General features: G+C 40.5%; 1 protein-coding gene across 2 annotated transcripts in view; it reads right to left on the bottom strand.

Annotated features, from left to right (window-relative positions):
- COL22A1 (collagen type XXII alpha 1 chain) overlaps positions 1–18,575 on the bottom strand; it is a 215,775-nt gene that overhangs the window by 101,272 nt on the left and 95,928 nt on the right. For both annotated transcript variants that reach the window (XM_015856410.3, XM_085536911.1), the window contains exons 13-15: positions 5,275–5,328; positions 3,632–3,685; positions 2,662–2,715 (exon numbers count right to left, since the gene is read on the bottom strand). In XM_015856410.3, coding sequence (XP_015711896.2) covers positions 2,662–2,715; positions 3,632–3,685; positions 5,275–5,328 — 162 coding nt within the window. The remainder of the gene's footprint in view (positions 1–2,661; positions 2,716–3,631; positions 3,686–5,274; positions 5,329–18,575) is intronic.

The following is an 18,575-nucleotide window of genomic DNA, read 5'->3' as shown; positions in this document are numbered from 1 at the left end:
ACTATACTCTTTTTACTTTGAACCCACTTACTCAATTTCAGTATCTTTCCAGCTCCCATGTATTTATGTGAGAGATTTATGTGAGAGCCTTCTCCACTGAACAATGGATACTTCTTTCCATCCCAGTCTACCACAGCCTGACCCTGATCAGCACAAGGCTAGTGCTGAGATCTCTTCTTTGCTTCCACCCAATTCAGCCAGCAAGATCAAATACCCATCTTGGTAAGCCCTGGAGTTTACCCACATAGCTTGGAGAGTGAAGAAAATCATTTTTATGATGAAGACACTGAGCCAGAAACAATCTACCTTAAAGACTTCACTGAGCAGCAAAAGCTGTAAAGCCAAAGATGGCTTATCAAGGGCATTCCATTCCTGTAATCCATATGTGTACCCTAATCATCCATTTAGGGTACCTCTGGGGATTGAAGTCCTATTATCAGAAGTCTGCAGGACTCCTTTCTGTGCTATTGGAAATTTCATCACACAATTAATGAGGTCTGTAAAACCTGCACCTCCTTAAAAGAAATTGCTGGCGATTGCTATCGAGGCAAAGGATTGGAAATCACATCCTAAATGAAAAGGGAAACTGCAAGGTAGCCCTCCATGGAGCCTGGGGGAGAGCCTGAACCCACTGTATTGATGCTGATGATTGAAATCGAAATAAGTGATCGGGCAAAAATTAATCATTACAACAGCAATTGGTGACATGGCCTTTCCTAATGCTAATTCCACCCATCTCCATACAATCCATTCCACATGAGCAAGGAAGCTGGGCTTTACAAAGGACTGTGGATTCATATTTTAGATTTTAAAACCCTGTCAACAAAACCTGGATTGTTTCTTAAAATAGCTCAGGCCAAGATCCAGCTCAAGGACATCACCTGCAGTCAGTACATCCATTAAAATAAATAAAAGTCACTATGAAAGCACACAGTCATTTTATATTTCACCACTGTAGATTAGAGGCTGGGGATAGACAAGCTCACCTATTCTCTGGGAGCACTTGGCATGGTCTAATCAAACTGTGTTTAGGTTGAGCCCTATCAACAGCTATCCTGCCCAGCCCATAGTGCTGAACTTATTCTCAGCATTGTCTCATTATTTCACCTGAAAATCCTTGTGGGAAATATGGAGCTTTTTCCAGAATCAAGCGCTTATGGAGTTATAGGTAATAGCCTCAATTTAGCTTGATTTTAAAAGCTTTGTAAAGCAAGAGTGAGGAACTTTACACCACAAGGAAACAGGGTATTGTATAGCCTACTGCCTTTTAATTCCACTATGGGAAGATATGCAGAGCATAGGGAAAACACATATTTGTTTATTATGTAATAGATGATATGCAGCTGATAGGCATTTCTGGGTGATGAATCCCATTCATTTCATCTACTTCCTAATTCCACCGAAGGGCAAAACAACATCCAAAGTACTTTCACACTCAGCTCAGCCCAGCCTTGCTTTACAGCTGTCATTTATCCCCTGCTGAACAGGCTGCCATGCTACTTCCACAATCAGCCCCTTTGTGTTGCTAATGGCAATGCAGTTCCTGCAGAGAACCATGGGATGGCTGCCAAGTATTTCCACTAATCCACAAATACACCGTTACTTCTGATGCCCTCCTGATGAGACGTAAGGAAAGATGAACATTTTCCTCAATGAAAACTAGACATCTTAGAGAACAAGATGTTCATGTAGAAGGATCTACATGAATAAACTGCTTCATGGAGTCTCCTCAGACAGAGCCAGATGACCATCAGGATGACATCTAGAATGGCATTCAGGCATTTAACTCCTGCTTGAGGACAAAGGTTTAAGTGAAATCAACAGGAAGTTTAGTTAACCAGATAGCTCTTCCTGAAAAATGTGCATGTATGGGAACAGAACTGGATCAAGGAAGTCTGAGCAACCAATCCATTATCCTTGTCTCACCTTTCATAGGCTGAACTGAGCTTGCTGTGCATAACGTCCCTGAGATAAACGCTCATCAATGTAATGAGCCATCTTCTTTTTGCTTTATGAAGACAGATGAAAGTAACCATTGGTTAGTTATCCTCTCACTAACCAGGGAACAAGGCAAGGAGAGCTGAGATTATGGAAACAGGACAAAGCATTGCTCGTGTGAAGGGCTTCAAAGCTTAGGCACAGTTCTGATGGTAAGCCAAGCCTCACTGAATGCTCATACAGAAGCACGTTGTTTGATGCAGTGATATGATGGATGGTTCAAGTTCTGTGACATTTTGCCACTGTCTACTGGTGCAAAGTGAAACTACCATAATAGACAGAAATGTAATTATCCAGGCTAGGATCTACCATGATTTTATTTTTCCAATTGCAGAGTAGAGATAATAATTCTCACCTGAATCTTTGCCAAAGTTGGGAACATTTATTTAAAACATGAAGCAAGGTTTGTGCCTCAGAACACATTCTTTTCAACTTCTCCAGCTATACTGCTGATCAAATAAAAGGTATTCTCTTTATATACCATACCCAGTTTCTTGTATGCTATCAGATGTCTTGATAGAAACGAGCATTTTGAGCTTCTGCATTCATCAGTGAAAACAATGGAGTCACAAAGAAAAAGACAATTACCCAAGCAAACCACATATAGAAGAAGTCGTTGTAAAATATATACTTATCTGTGTAAAAAAGAAATGGCAAGCCTACCTTTGGACCTGCTGGCCCAGGCAGTCCAAATGCTCCTGGTTGTCCTGGTTCACCCTGTAAGTAACAGTAATAACAGTGGTAAATGCCAAGCTTTTATCTTCTCGGGCTAGGATAACTCAAAACAGTCGTTATATATAGCTTTAGGAATGGAAACTCTGTCCACAGTCCTGAGTACTATTATATAGAGATCTGAAAGTCTAGACTGTGCTTTCTTTGCAAAAAAACAAAACCAAAACAAACAAACAAACAAACAAAAAAGTTAGAAGAAGCAAACTGAACACTGAAGCAGCTACCTCTTCAGTAGCAAGGAATAGATTCTGTAAGTAGTAAACATCAACTACAATCTGCAATTGCTGAGTCCCTGAAGATAACACACTACATTTGATTGAAGCAATAAATAGATCCTATGAGAAATTCTATAAATCCACATGTCGCTGTCTGATCATAGATTGTGCCAGGCAGGAAGTGATAAGTTTGCATCCATTTGTGATGCAATACAAGAAAATTATCACACACTTGTCCAAGTGAGACAAGCGTCCAGTGTTGCACAAAGCAGAAAAAGAATGTAAACAACAGAAAAACGAGGGCTTTCCTGATATTTATCACTACTTTTGTGCATTCCTGCCCTTCCAATGAGTTCTTTCCCCAACTTCATCCAATCACCACCAAATGGCTGTGACGAGATTATAGAGGCCCTTCCCCAATAATAAGTAATGTAAGAAGCTGCCTCGACCAGTTTAATGAACAGTAACAGAGCTGACCCTGGGCTCTCTCAGGATGGCTAATCCACATGACACTCTCCATCACTACTAATGACTGGTGAGGCTATTAACCTTCTGCCATTTGTTTCTGCTGCTCCTAAAATTGTCATACAAATCCCCAAGACATGTTCCACTCAATACAGATTGATTTCCACTGCCTGGCTTTCACTGAAAGGCAAGGATTACACAGGAGGAACAAAAAGGCTTACAGCTTCTCCTTTTGCTCCATCCTTCCCCGGAGGGCCAGGCATGCCAAGGGACCCCTGTAACAACAACAGAGCTGTCATCAGTACAGTATTAGCAACAGTTGCAAGTGCAAGGACATAAGCAGTACTACAAGACAAGAATAAGGAATGAGAAGAATCATTTCAATGCAAACATTTATTATTTACAGTCTCTGGAGGAACTGCTGCTAACATTAACACACTACAACCAATTGATGAGCCGTTAATGAGGAACTAGGCACTCTTGGCCACTTATCTCACTTAAGAATAAATTAACACAAAGGCTGTGCAACTGATGAGATACAGAAGTATTGGATCATTTTACTATCACCTCTTCTCAGCTTGTCAGGTCTTCCATTGTCACAGAAATCTGCTGTTTTTGTAACTAAGTACTACTTTTTTTTGTTGTTATTTATTGTTGACTCCATGCTCATACAGCATCCCCCTCAAAGCTCAGAAGCCTCTAGGCATAGCTGTAATACATGGATGATGATAGCTGTAATGAGCCTAAAAGCAAACAGAGAAGCCTTGAAAAACTCAGGAGTCCTTAGGAACTACTTTACTTATGGGGAAGTGAGTCTCAGAGCTGGTAACATGAAAAGCTGTAGGGAGAAAAAAATAGCAGTAGAAAATGGCACTGCTTCTTACATCTGTCTGCCCACCAGGCTGAATGGGACTAAGTATGTTGAGGCTGGCAGCAAACACAGGGGAAAGCCATGTTTTGCTGCATGCAGCTGGCAATTTAAAGAATAAATGGGAAGAGAATAGACACAGAGCAGGCAAGCTCATGTGCATGGTAAGGAATGAACCAAGTGTTTTTACTTCTGGGATCTGCAGCAGGTTTGTCTTTTTTTAAAGCTGATTATGTTAAAAAAAGGCTCAAATGAGAAACAAGCACTGCAATAGGCAAGCACAGGCACTGATTAAACAGAACAAGTTTATTGTGCATTAACTGAGTGGGTTCTTGACTTGCCATTCTGAACATTTGCTGTTTTATAACAGATGGAAAAGGTCTACATTAGTAGAATCCCTCCTGCAAATGGCACTTAAGGCATTTCTGACCAATGTATCTGAAGTAAATACTAGCTGATAGAGCAAGCTCAGTCCTGGATAATATTGGGATTTTGGGGGGAGTTTCAGGGTGTTGGTGTTTTTGTTTGTTTTGATTTTTTTATGAGGCTGCTACAGTAAGCAACAAAAGGCCATCTTACTCCAAAGGTTATCTGTGTCCAGAGCAAGAAAGGACATGATAATCTTTTGCCTTCCATGTCCCATATTGAAGAAGTTCTGGTACTCCAGTATGAGAAAGCATTTAGCTCCGAGCCATCTTCTATTCTGTTTCAATGTTTTACAGCCTTCAGACAAAGTTCCTGCCCTTGCAGACTCCGCACATTTTTCAGATGTGGCTGAGCATGGTTACTCATCAGGTTCAGATGTGAAAGGATACTTTGCGGACAAACAGCACAGCAACACATTCTTCTCTTTATAGAACTTTGCTAACACAAAACAAGAAAACACAGAGGTAAAAGAAAAAGACTTCCAAGAAAGTCTATTTTCCTAAGCTTTCCTCAATAGTTTTATAAAGTTCCAAACTTTACACAGTAAAATTAATAAAGGTTTAGACTTACTTTTTCTCCTTTATCACCTTTCAGTCCAGGAAATCCAGGGGCTCCTTCTTCACCCTAAAACACCAACACAAAAGTTACCTTGTATGAAATGACATCTATACATGTATTACCACTGCACAGTTACCTTTTGGGAGCTGATGCCAACCTTTCCTTTGCTGTACTGACGCTGTTCAGTCACCTGCAACTTGGCCATATATGAATGATTTCAATTCCAGTTTTCCATCCAAATGTTCACCTCTGGCTGTTTTTTCTTTTTTCTATTTATAAATATCAGCCAAGAGGAGTCTTTTTTCCAAGGGCAAAATTTGAGGCATATCCTTATTAAATAAAACTATTTCAAGCATAAAAACATTTCATTGAAGTTGCCACATTTCGGAGTACTGGGACATGAAATTTTCCATGGCCAACCTACTGCTAGAGATACCTTATATTTTTCCAATTTACCTGCTCAATGTAGGCTGAAATGTACACTTTGGAAATCACTCCATTTAGATCTTTATCAATAGCTACTCCTCAAACTCATCAGCTAATGTCTTCAAAGACTCAAAGCACGTTTCAGCGCTCAGTGGATGGAGCAGGATTACGCCTTCTGTTGTGGGTTATGATCCAGCAGCCTGTCTATATTTGTCTTGCATGTTCCTACTCCAGTCGATGGCATCTAGGACTCAACATTGCTGGATTTTACAAGAGACACTGGCATGTGTCCTTCACTTGATGTTTACCAGCATCTTCCCTATCTGAAATGATAGGTATCTATGCAATGGACATTAAAGCAGATAGCACTGCTGGCAAACAACATGGCACAAAGCAGAGCTAATCCACTGAGGGTTTCTCCCTGTCTACTTCTGTACCTAAGAAACAACAGGAAAAATGGCAGTGAAAAATACATTAAAACCAAGCACATGAACATATGGAACAATTCTGTCATTTTCTATGTTAAACATGTCAAACGTATAGACTACCTACAAATGCAGATAAAGACATGACCAATTCTGCCATTCTCATCCTTATTTGTGATGAGTTTTTTTAAGTTCAGCACACTTAGATGGATGTATTCCTAAGGCAAGGTTCCAGTCAAAGTCAGACAAAATGACAAAAGCTGACCTTATTTATTTGTAGGTAGATTAGGCAGCTAGAGGTTAATAAAAGAAAGTATCTGGAAATTATCTGTACTATATATGCAAATTAAAGTCATTAAATACTCTTATAATTACATTTCTCGCTAAATGTGAACGTTCACGAAGCACTCGGCCTAGAATTTCTAGTGCAACTGGCGGTAAAAATCAAATCTGCTGTATTTGAATAGGTCCCTAATGAAATAGAAAACCCATAAAATAGCAAATGTGAATTTTAAGGAAATCACTTGTTCTCAGAGGTCAATATAACTTGAAGAAACTGCTGTTCCATGGCAAAGTGAGCAGCACAGGTAGAACGATTTTTGTCTTTTCTTTGCAAATTAAAGGAATAGGGTCAATAACTTCTTTTGCATCGGTATTTATTTATCTATTTATTTATTTATTTATTTATTTATTTATTTTTATCTGCATAAATTGAAGTGCTGTGAGGCACACATCAAGAAGCCCATTACAGAAGTAACCCTTCACTAGAAATAAAGCTGAAATGTTTAACCAGCTTGCACTGCCAATCCTCAGGTATCCACTGGCCTTAACTAGGAAACTGTTCAGAAGCAACATAGACTGTGGAGACAAATTTAAACATCCACTGGGGAACTACCACTGAATCCCACCTTCCAAGAGAGTGGAAAGGCCTCCTGCTTCTGCTGCTTCAGTTGAAAAGCATTGACATTGCTGTGCTCTCATATAGTGCCAGAGGAACTGTGACAGAAGTGATGGGAAGCTACCAGCAGCTTGCACCCTTAGCTTGAAGCCAGCTGCTGAAACCCCCGCTGAGGATGTAGCTAACTGGAACAGAGTTCTGTTGCCAGGGCGATTTACTTCACTAAGCTACTTATTCTATTTTTATTTTTTAACTAGCCAACCTCATGAACGGCATCACAGAACAATCACATTTTCTTTTCAATAGTCCACAGGAATTTGTTAATTAGGTAAGATCCCAACCATCATGCTTGCTATACCACGGAGACCTTGGGAAGTGATGTGTACCCAAAAGGTGTCAAGTGTCCTCTCTCTACTATAGTCAGATCAATTAGGTAAGCAAAAGAGCCAGTGCATCTCTCCTGGAAACCACTTACTGAGGCCCAATAAAGTTGCAATTAGAGAATGACAACATTGGCCAAGAAGAAATCACAAGGGCCTGAAATGATTTTGTTCAAGAGTAGCTCATGCTGAGGAGGTTACTACTCCAGTAATTAGGCTCAAAAGGAAGGCAGGAGATTTTCCTGAGTACTTTTGTCCTTTTCAGGCTCCTGAGCCTGCTGTCCTTTTCTCACTGAAAATCCAGCCACGTATGTTTAGTTTCATCCTCTGTGCTGCACAGCCAGCAGCCTTTAATCAAACCTTCCCACAAATGTTAACAAGAGAATAAATCCTTTCATTAGCTCACAGTTGGCAAAATGCTTGTCAAAAGGGCCTATCTCTGGCAAACTGCCACCTGATCCAAAGTGACCAGAGTATTTTTCACATAGTATAGCCCTGGAGTGCTATCAGCTATATAGAAGCAGATAATGCTGAGTAAGATAGGGCTAGTAGGTTCTGCAATTACTGATGGCATACACAGGCATAGATTAGGAGCACAGAGAGGTTATGTAGCTCACAGGTAGCTGCATATTTCTACAATTGCCACTTTATGTTGTTTTTTTTTCAAAATTCATTCTGTGATTATTTACTTGAATTACAGCAACGCCTCATTTGTTTCCTTTGTCACTCTGTTGTGGATGCTGTATGAATAAATATCAAATGACAGTGACTATACTTGAAAGCTCAGTTCAAAATTGCAAGTGATGAGTAAATATAACAAAGAAATAGCAGAGACAAAGGGCACAGACTAGTAAAATTGCTGCCAAGCAAACACGGATGCAAGTGCACTGGGCTGAAGGATCAAGGCATCCCACTGTGAGAAACGGGTCAGCTTCAGCAGCTGGCATTAAGCCCTGGGCAAGAAAAGCTCATCACATTTCTTGCACCAAGGCCAAATGTAGTTGTGCACACTGAGAAGGATAAAAATAATAGTGAGTATTCACAAGTTGGCTGCGCTCCCAGCTTCAATACAATGAGATTCTGCTGGTGACATGTAAACTGTGCGTAATTGTTTACCCCATGCATTTCTACCCCTATCCCTTTACTTCATAGATATCTGAACTTCAATTGGTTGTCTCTTTCTAAAGAGACATCTGGACTAGACTGGGAAGTCAGAAGGACCAGGCCTCCATGGAACTGGGAAGAAAAGTCTACTACTAAGAATAGGAATAGGGTGGAGCTTCTAAGGCAACTTCTCTTTGGCTTAGCCAACACCTGGTTTTCGTGAAGTATCTTGATGCTCTAGGTGGAGCAACCTATTGTTATTTCATGAATAGTATTGTGGAAAAAAAGTTTGAGTATGCATGTAGTTGTACCTGTGAGTAGGTGTATTAAAAATGCATCAGTTTGGCTTTGGAATTTCCAGAAATACTGAACACTGCAAACTCTGAGGATGCAGCACTAAATGAATAACTCCAAAAACTCTTTCATGAAGAAATCAATAGAAATTCTGTGAGCAAATTGTGAATATTTTCTGTGCCATACTAAAAGGAGAGGAAATGTCATATCATGAGGGAATTCAGAACTCAGGCAACTCTCAGCTGCTGAAGAGTACTAGAGGGACTACAAATAAGGATATACCCATGAACACTGAGCTAGTACAGCTCATGAAAATATATAGGTGAGCTGTGGAAGTATAAACATGCATCGACAGGTTTCTTTATTAGCTTGTCTGCAATAGCAGAGTTATTTCTAGATTTGAGTGAGGATATCTTCCTGGAATACCACTGCTATATGAATTCACCAAGTCATGTCAGCCGTAGGTTAGGGTGTCCCTCCATGGTCATAAAGGTTTTAAGGTCTTTTTCAAAAATATTTTTTATCTTTTTAAAACTTCCATTCAGTGCTCACCATATGCTCACAGAGCTTAATTTGTTTTGTATTATCCAAAGATTTACCTCTCTTGGGTTATTTTCATACAATTATAAATTCATGAAGGTTGGAAAAGACCACCATGTAGCCTCTTCTTGAACACATCTAGGGACAGTGACTCCACCACCTCCCTGGGAAGTAGCCTCTTTCAGTGCCTCACAACTCATTCAGAGAAGAAATTTATCCCAATGTCCAATCTAAACTTCCTTTATTAAAACGTAAATCTATTACCTTTCGTCTTATCACTGTTACCTGGGAGCAGAGGCTGACCCTCACCTCCCTACAACCTCAATTCAGAGAGCTGTAGAGAGCAGTAAGGTCTTCCCTGAGTCTCCTCCAGTCTGAATAATCCCTGTTCCTTCAGCCACTCCCCATAGGACTTGTACTCCACGCTGCTCACCAGCTTCATTGCCCTTCTCTGGACATTCTTGTAGCAAGAGACCCAAAACCAAACATAGTACTTGAGGTAAGGCTTCACCAGTACCAAGTACAAAGGGATTTTGAGCCTTACTACCCCATACAATTGCTGAACGCTATGTATATGGTCTGTGACCAGATTATATCCACATTCCATGTAAATCCTCACATGGCCAAATGGAAATACCTATAAAATTACAAAGTAGATAGCCTAATTACTATATGATGTGTTTCCTCAGAGCAGGAGCAACTGAAACATAGATTTTGCCATACCCAGCCTCACAGAATATTTTCTATGAAGAGGGACCTAAAATGGAGGAGGAAGCAGACTGCAGATACTTGAAAATATGTGGGTATAGAACAATCCTCTTCTACCTGATTCTAGAAAGACATCAAAAGCACACAATAGAATAACCCGTCAGTGATGATTTTTAAGCAATCTGCTCAAGTTTAACTGCTTTCCTTTCCTCCACTTGCAGCTCCTTAAGCAGCTGCCAAGTTTACAAATATTTCTTCCAACTTGAGAACAGCTGTGGACTATAATCACATATTTTATTTCAAACTCTGGGTTGTGGCCTTTGTTAATAGAAATGAGAGGAAACTAAATGAGAAAATAATGGAGAAAAAAATCAGTCCTAAAACACATGGTTAGATTCTTATTTTCCTGTCAAATTCAAGTAAGTCACTGGATATTTCCTTCACCTTACAAAGCAGTCTACAGAAGATACACCACCCTGAGGTCAATTCTATACACCTTCTTTTTTCTCTTTCAAATTGGTCTACACCTACCACAAAAGTATCGCTTTTCTAATCCCAGAATGAGATAAAATTTTTTAACCCTGTCATAAAACATTGACAGAGATATCTCTGGGTGACCTTCAAACTCTGCCAAGCAGAACTCCATGAATCAGACACCCAGCATATTGACAGCTCTGCAAACCAGGGGATCTATATCCTAGGTAAGCAACAAAAGCTGAATAAAAACAGAGCAAGAAGGGCAAAATGAGATGGAAACAAAAGCAACCCTGAACTGAGCAGTGCTGCTACTTCTCTATTAATACACCCCTCTCTCCTTTGTTAATTAAACTCACAGTATCCACCTCAAATGAGGATTTACAGCAACTGTATTATTGTTGCCACTCCAGGAGGGCGATGAGTCAGAGGCACAACTAAACAGGAGACATATGGAAGGTCACAGTGTCTGGGACAAAGATAGAAACTGACAGCAGATTTCCTATGTCCTAGGTCAGTGCTGTAATGATAACTTCATTTTTTCCCTCTTCTTGTTCTTTCACCCGCGTTCAATTTGCAACCTGAAGATCTCAATGTATAAACAAGAAGACCGTAAGCATCCAGTGCTGCTCCACACTAAACAGTTTTCTCCATTGGATCAGAAGAAGGATGCAAGAGATGTTGCAAGCTTAATATGATCTTCAGGTCCAAATTCTTGAGAGCACTTCCAAAAGGCAGCATGAGCTGAAAAGGAAGTAGTATCTTTTTTCCCTTCTCTTGATTTTTCTTCAGAAATATTGTCAGTTCTGAGTTGGGTGGGGAGTTTTTGTTTGTTTGGGATTCTTTTTTCCAGTGAAGGTCAGGAGTGATCCTCTGACCAACTGAGATGCAGAACTGCAGTGTATATATGTCACTCAGCTCCATTTTCAAAAGCTGCTGACCAGACAGGCAGCACAAGTGACTACCATTTTCTAAAGCACGGATGCAGGATTCTATTAGCTTAATGATGCTAAAATCCCATTAATATCTTGGAAAATTTGACACCAAAACTGGCATTACCTTCTACTTCTAAAGGAAATAAGATGTTCATCTTATCTGGGAATTCAGTTCATTCTAAGATAAGAAGAAAATTACTCTGCCAGTTTACTGCATTATATTCTGATTTAATAAACAGAAAGACCACATGGACATGACACAGGAATCTGTAGAAGCTGTAGGGGTGCATAATCTATCAGGATACCAATTAATCAGTGATCTGATTAAATGGTAGTTATGAACTTTTTTATTTCCACCATTGCATTCAGTTGCACAGTTCCAAAAGGTACTTTACCAGAAGAAATTCAGGAGATCTTGTATTTCAAGGGTTTCTGAGCTCTTTAACCTTATCATGAACATCATGGACCCTACCATGAGATCAACAATGGATCTTCCGAGCCTTTGTCAACGTAATCCCAGTCACCAGATGTTTTTTCTTTCCCTCAGGTAAGGGCAACTCTTTTCAGGGATCCCAATGGATACCTTTCACTACAGAAACCTGACACTCCACCTTTGCATCAAAACAGTTACAACAAAATGTGTGTTGTCAGTGAATTTGACACATTTTCACCCATAACATGGTGCTGCTGATAAGAAGGTTCAGCAGAATTTAGTGATTTGATAACTAGCTATGCCCCAGTGCAGGTCACTGTAGAGCTCATAATAGCCTCAGAATCCCCCAAAGACTTCAAAGCACCCAATATCCTGACTGTTAGCTTCACACTACCCACACCTTACAGTGACACTCTGTCACTAACTACATATGGGATTTCTGAAAGAGGAGGATGGTCAGATACGTTTGGCAGCTCTTGACCTATCAATTTTTCCTCTATCAAGGCTGCCCCAAGTGGAGGATTTACTTGAAGTATACATCTACCTCTGCAACAGCACCACCACAAAGAGGAACTGCCAGAAGAAAAAAATGGATTCAAGGGGTTGGACTACAAAAGCAAAATCATTATTTTCTCTGAAGTGAATGTCCATGTAGAAAGGAAAACAAAGTAAAGGCAAGAAACAACTCAGTTGGCTATGCTTGCATCTCTCTTGGCCTTCTACCTACGTACCAATCCTTGCAAGCAGCAGAAGTTTATGATGGCAAAGCAGGATTAAAGTCTCTGTGTTGATCAAGATACACATGTAGCACAGACTGATGGGTCCTTGAGTACCTAAGCATGAAAGATATAGCAAAAATGTCTTTGTGTAGTAGAACAACATGTATGAAGATGAGGATTGATTGGGAGATCATTTACATCCTGTCTTAACACAGTGAAAGCTAAGATTCCATGCTTGTGAAAGACAGCAAAGTGTCACAGATTTGCCTTGTGTAACCAGATCAGGTAGTAAGATTTTATGTCTTTCTCCAGTAGAAATACACACCCTGAACATTTATATATATATATATATATATATATATGTTGGGGCCTATGGATGATGTGGGCTGATATTTTGTTTTGCTAGAAAAATATCTTAATTCCTTCTGCTCTTCTTCTGGGAAGCCTCAAATGCTTAAGACATCTGCTATGGTACCAGCTGCACAGTTAGAGTGCTGTGGTGCCCAGTCATAGCCAAGAAAGATCAGCCAGGTTTTGATCAGTGGAAGAAGAACACAGCATGGGAAGGAGAAATTTGGAATTCTCAATTCCAACAGGAGACCAGAGCTTGTGACACTGACCCTGCTCTGAACTCAGACAGAGGAAAATCTCAGTGGCTATCATGGACTGGAGGAGTAGTAAAAATGTGAGAAGGGCAGAGAAAACTTAGGATGTTTTTGATAGGTCATAGCAACCTGTTTTGTGTAATGCATTAACCATCTTTAATTCAATAGGCTATGAGATGCATTTGAATCTTCCAGAAAAGCTTTTTCCTTTTGCACCTAGCAGACAGCTAATCCATACCTATCAAGCACAGTATTGCTCTCAGGATCATCTTTAATTTGAACAACAGTAACCAATGACAGAATCAAGAGAATAAATTGTTTTTCTCTTCCCTCCCCTCCCCTTCAGCTCTTCTATCAGAAGAATCATGAAGATGGGAAATTTTCTCATTTTTCTTCCTTTCTATACTGCAAGCGTAGAACTTGGCTGGGAACTCTAAGAAGTGCCTGAGATTTCATAAAGTCTGCACAAAGTCTGCTTGCCAGTAGATGTCATTATATACAAGCATTGTGCCTGCAAGCCAGAAGCTAACGCTGAAAAAAATAACTGTTTTCTAAGTTTATGCAAGGAAAAACAAGTTACTAGTACTCTTGCACTGCTGAGAATTAAGCTGTCATGATGCACAATTAGTATGTGATCTGGCTTTGAGTTGTTTATTACAATCTGCAGCTGTTATTCCAGGTCACAGAAAACCACAAAACCCTCTAATTATTGTTAAGAAAAAGAAGTCCATACAACCACAGTTATTTTGCTGTGCAGAATGTACTTTAACTACAGTTAAAAGGACTCAAAAATATTCAAGGTGCACTCTGAAATTGCCTGCACACACAAGAGGATTCAGAACGTTCTCAGAGCGCTAAAACAGGTACTGACTTTAATACACCTTACTCATTAATGGAAAAGTTCAGAAAAGGAATGACAGATAAGCAACTCCAGTGGGCTGCATGAAAGCTTTATGAAGTGGATGAGGTTGAATTATACAATGTGTGAGATTACACAGATATGTAAATACTGAACTAGGAAGTTAATCACTGAGTGACTTTAACCAGATGAAGTCAGTAGCTAAAAATAGACTCAGAGGGATGATTCCTAGGAGCAGTAAAGAAAAAAAGGAAAAATAAATAAATAAATCTGCAGCTACTGCACTTCCATTTTTCACTACCAAGTCAATCTGTGCTATGCTCACATTATTTTTTTATTTGGCAATAAACTAATGAGGTCTGAGCACTACGAACGAAATGCTGAGGTGGAAGACCTCATCTCCAATTATTAATCTCTCACCTATTATTCAGTGACTGGATTTTTCTTCCATTTTCCAGTTTCAAACTCAGTAGTATCTCTGAACTTTGAGCCATTCTTCCATCTTGTTACTCTTGAGATATGTTGGCTGAAAGAGTGCTGCTCACTGTCCTGGTGCTTCCCAAAGCCTGCTGAGTGCCTTCTCAGTCTGCCAGCCCCAGGAGAACTGACTTATAATTAAGAGAATTTGGACTTGTTATCTGTCTGAGCAGCACAGCAGCCCAAACAAGGTCTGTAACCTCTCAGCAGCACCTTCCAAACCCAAAGGTTTCAGTGGTGAAAGGACACACATCAGCTCCTGAAAAGATCATTAGTTTTACCTGGAAGCTTCAGGAATAAAGACCAATTCCGTATCATTTCAGGCATAAGCTCCACATGGTTTAAGAGCTCAGGGCACACAACCGGCTCCTAGGAGCTCAGATGGCTATTCCTCTTCCTTTATTTTCAGTCTGTTTTTAAGTTGAGACTCTCACTGCTCTGCAGGTCTAAAATGCCACTTCCAGTAACTGAGTCATATGCACAGACCTTCTGGTTCCCAAATGAATTCTTTATATTCACCCAAGCAAAAGCACTCCTTGCCCTCAAACCACCACAACAAGCTAGACTCTGGCTACATTTGATGTGCAGACCTGCACTCCTTTTGCTTGAGCATCAAGTTCCTGTATGTCAGGCACTGCTTTCATGGAATTACTGAATCATTAAGATTGGAAAAGACCGCTAAGTTCATCCAGTCCGATGGTCAACCCCTCGCCATTAAACATTTTCCTTCAGTGCCACATCTAACCTTTCCTTGAACATCTCCAGGGATGGTGAATCTGCCACCTCACTGGGAAGCTGGTTCCAATACTTCAATACTCTTTCTGAGAAGAAATTTTTCTTAATATCCAATCTGCACCTCCCCTGATGCAACTTAAGGCCATTACCTCTTGTCCCAACACCGGTTACCTGGTAGAAGAAGCCAGTCTCCTCCTCACTACAGCCTCCTTTCAGGGAACTGCAGAAAGCAGCAAGGTCTCTCATGTGCTTCCTCTTCTTCAGACTAAAGAATCCCTGTTCCTTCACCTGCTGCCCATATGACTTGTGCTCCAGGTCCTTCATAGCTTCATCACCCTTCACTGGACATGCTCCAGTGCCTCAGTGTCTTTCTTATAGAGAGGAGCTCAGAATGGAATTCTTTCACCACTGAAACCATCAGGTTTCGATGGTGTTCCTTTGAGGTCATATGCCTTGTTTGAGCTGCTGTGCTATTGAGACAGGTATCAAGTCCAAATCCTCTTAAACACAGCACAATTCCACCAGGGGTGGCTGGCTGAGAAAGGACTTGGAGAGCTTTGGAAAGCACCAGCATCCATTCATTATAAACTGTTAGGCCATGCTGATGGCACAGTGCTGAGGTAAAGAAGTGACATGAATTTCAGGTTATGCATTTCCTCATACTCATTAGAAATCTTATAATAATTCCCATGAATTTTTCCTACAGGAAAACGTAGGAATGACCAAGCTACTCTGTACCTTTCCTCTGCACACGAGGAGCCAGAGACTCTTATTCAATAGCTAGAGACTGCATTGGACAAGCCCTCAGTGGACTGTGGAAAAATCTGTCCCCTCCTGGGCAGTGATGCTGTTAGGGATATTCATCAAGAGCTGAACACAGAACTGTAAGAATAGATATGGGTTATCTCATCTGCAGCAGTGGCCTCATTGGACGCTTCACCAGCTTACCATCCTGTTATCACAGAATCAAAATTAAAAATGACTTGCAGACATCCTCAAGCAGAGACAACGACTTTGTATTGAATAGATCATGGCAGATGTCTTTCTTCAATGAATTTGTAAGCATTCTTTTTTTTAAACACACAAATTTTATCCTCCAGAGCAAACTGCAAAGAATAGCTCCAATGCATACTGTATGAAAAACAACTTCATTTGGATCCTTTTAAACTAGATAAGTTTGTTTTCCCTTAGCATTTCCAATAGAAATGAAAAAATATTTCCTAGTGAAGTGTCCATAACACTCAAAGTGGCTTATTTTCACCAGCTACCCTACAAACTTACCACTTCCTCAGGCACCTTCTCACCTACGGAGCCTGCTCAGTACAGTTGGCTTTGGGGCCAACTGTATAAGAAAGGGGCTCAGCACTGCTGGACAATATTCTGTGCTTTGCAAGTTGCTAGTTTCTAAGCTAAACTTGTTATGGAGGTATTAAAAGGACAGGATGGCTTGTGATGTGGAGGGCTGTGCCCTGGGAATGCAAATCTCATTCTGTACAGAACCTTTGTTGTCAAATGGGATTTACCTGACTTTCATCAAGAGTTGTTCTTTCTGTTCTCACTCTTCTCCCGCACCTATTCCTTTTGGACAAGGGGTCTGAAGGTTTTTCTTATGAGCTCTGCAAGACAAAGCTATCTGATCTAACAAATATCTATGTGAATAACATCTATGAAGTAAATGCAAAATGTTGCCTCCATGGTGATCATGTTATAGAGATCATGTTATAGATTTGGGTATTTTGCTCTGTGAACATTAGCAGAAGGGTCACAAGAGCATGTTCAAAACAAGTCAGTGAAGACACAGCATGAATTCATGAGCAGAAATATAACAGACTACATGTAATATAAACACTTCAAGGCCTGAAAGATTATGGTGAACAGCAGAAATTTAAGATCCAATACAGAGCAGGGGCAATAGAATCACACTTGAATAGGAAAATTCACCCAAGAGCATGTGACATTATCACCTGGAGGTGCATTGTGTTACTGTCTGTTTTTATATGTGTGCAATTCTTTGGTTATCCTCTGTCAAGCAGAGTTATTTAGGCCTGGCAGAAAGTGCTAGGCTGTCACTGGAGACATTACAGCAAATTTCTTGGTTTTCAAAGTCATACAAGGCCTCATGTCAATATGAATCACAGAATCACCAAGGTTGGAAAAGGCCTTAAAGATTATCCAGTCCAACCATTGAATTCGGTTTTTAACCAGAGCTGCTGTTATCTTATGGTTTACCACTAATGATGTGGTTGGCCTGTTATATATTCTAATACAAGCATCATTCTGGCTCAAACTCAGCAGCGTAACTAGGGAAAAGGACTGGAGAAGCAAGGCCAGTATATATGCTGTTGTCCTGGAAAAGTACAGGATTTGCACCCTAACAAATGCCTCTGACTCCACGTAATTGCCCTACACATAATACCTGGCAAATGCACAAGTCTGCCAGGTGCCTGAAATTAGCACAGCTGAAAAGCAACACTATAAGGGGGATGACTTCAAACTTCTCATCTCAGTCCTCTCAAAGGTGAGAGCATTCCTCTGTCAACACTTATGATGGAAGCCTTATCCTTACAAAGGAGCCCACAACACACGAATAGCAAAGATTGCATAGACTGCAACTGTTGTCCAGTATCTGAGCTGTTTTACAAGCACTGGCCCATAGCCACCAAAATCAAGGAAACAAATCTGTCACAGCCAGTGAAAAACAAGAATTCATGCTCATGCATCCATTGCAGCGCAGCAGGCAAACAAAAAGGAGCCATGTGAACCCTTTCTTTTCAGGTGTCACATTCTTCTGTCTGGAAAGGGTCTCATTTCCTACACTGCCCTCCTCCTTTTATCAGAAGTATGGATGGCAATTAGCATCACAAACACTTGCATCCCATCTCTCCACAGTTCTTGCTGCCTCCCTCTCATGGAGACTTCTTCTGACACAAAGAGTCATGGTGATTCTATTCATGGTGTGATTCTATGGTCTACATCCACTGAATGGAAACATTGTACATTAGTGATTCCACCCAGCCAGTATAAAATCCTAACTGCTTTCTCCTGAAGGCTCAACTTCACACCTGAAGACTGACCTTGAAGATGCTCTTTTACATTCAAGAACAATTATATACACATAGAATCACAGAATCATCAAGGTTAGAAAAGACCACTAAGCTCATCTAGTCCAGCCATCAACCCATAACCACCATGTCCACTAACCTTGTCTCTCTGTGCCATATCCCCAGATCCTCTTTTTATTCAAGCCAGTGAGTCACAGCACACAGACCTGTGTGCTCCAACAGCAACAGCAGTGACTCTA

Source organism: Coturnix japonica, chromosome 2, assembly GCF_054131305.1.
Source record: "Coturnix japonica strain WE chromosome 2, WE-NBRP24, whole genome shotgun sequence".
Classification (NCBI taxonomy): Eukaryota; Metazoa; Chordata; class Aves; order Galliformes; family Phasianidae; genus Coturnix; species Coturnix japonica.
The sequence above is the reverse complement of the archived record's forward strand: the minus strand, read 5'-3'. Positions and strand labels throughout refer to the sequence as shown.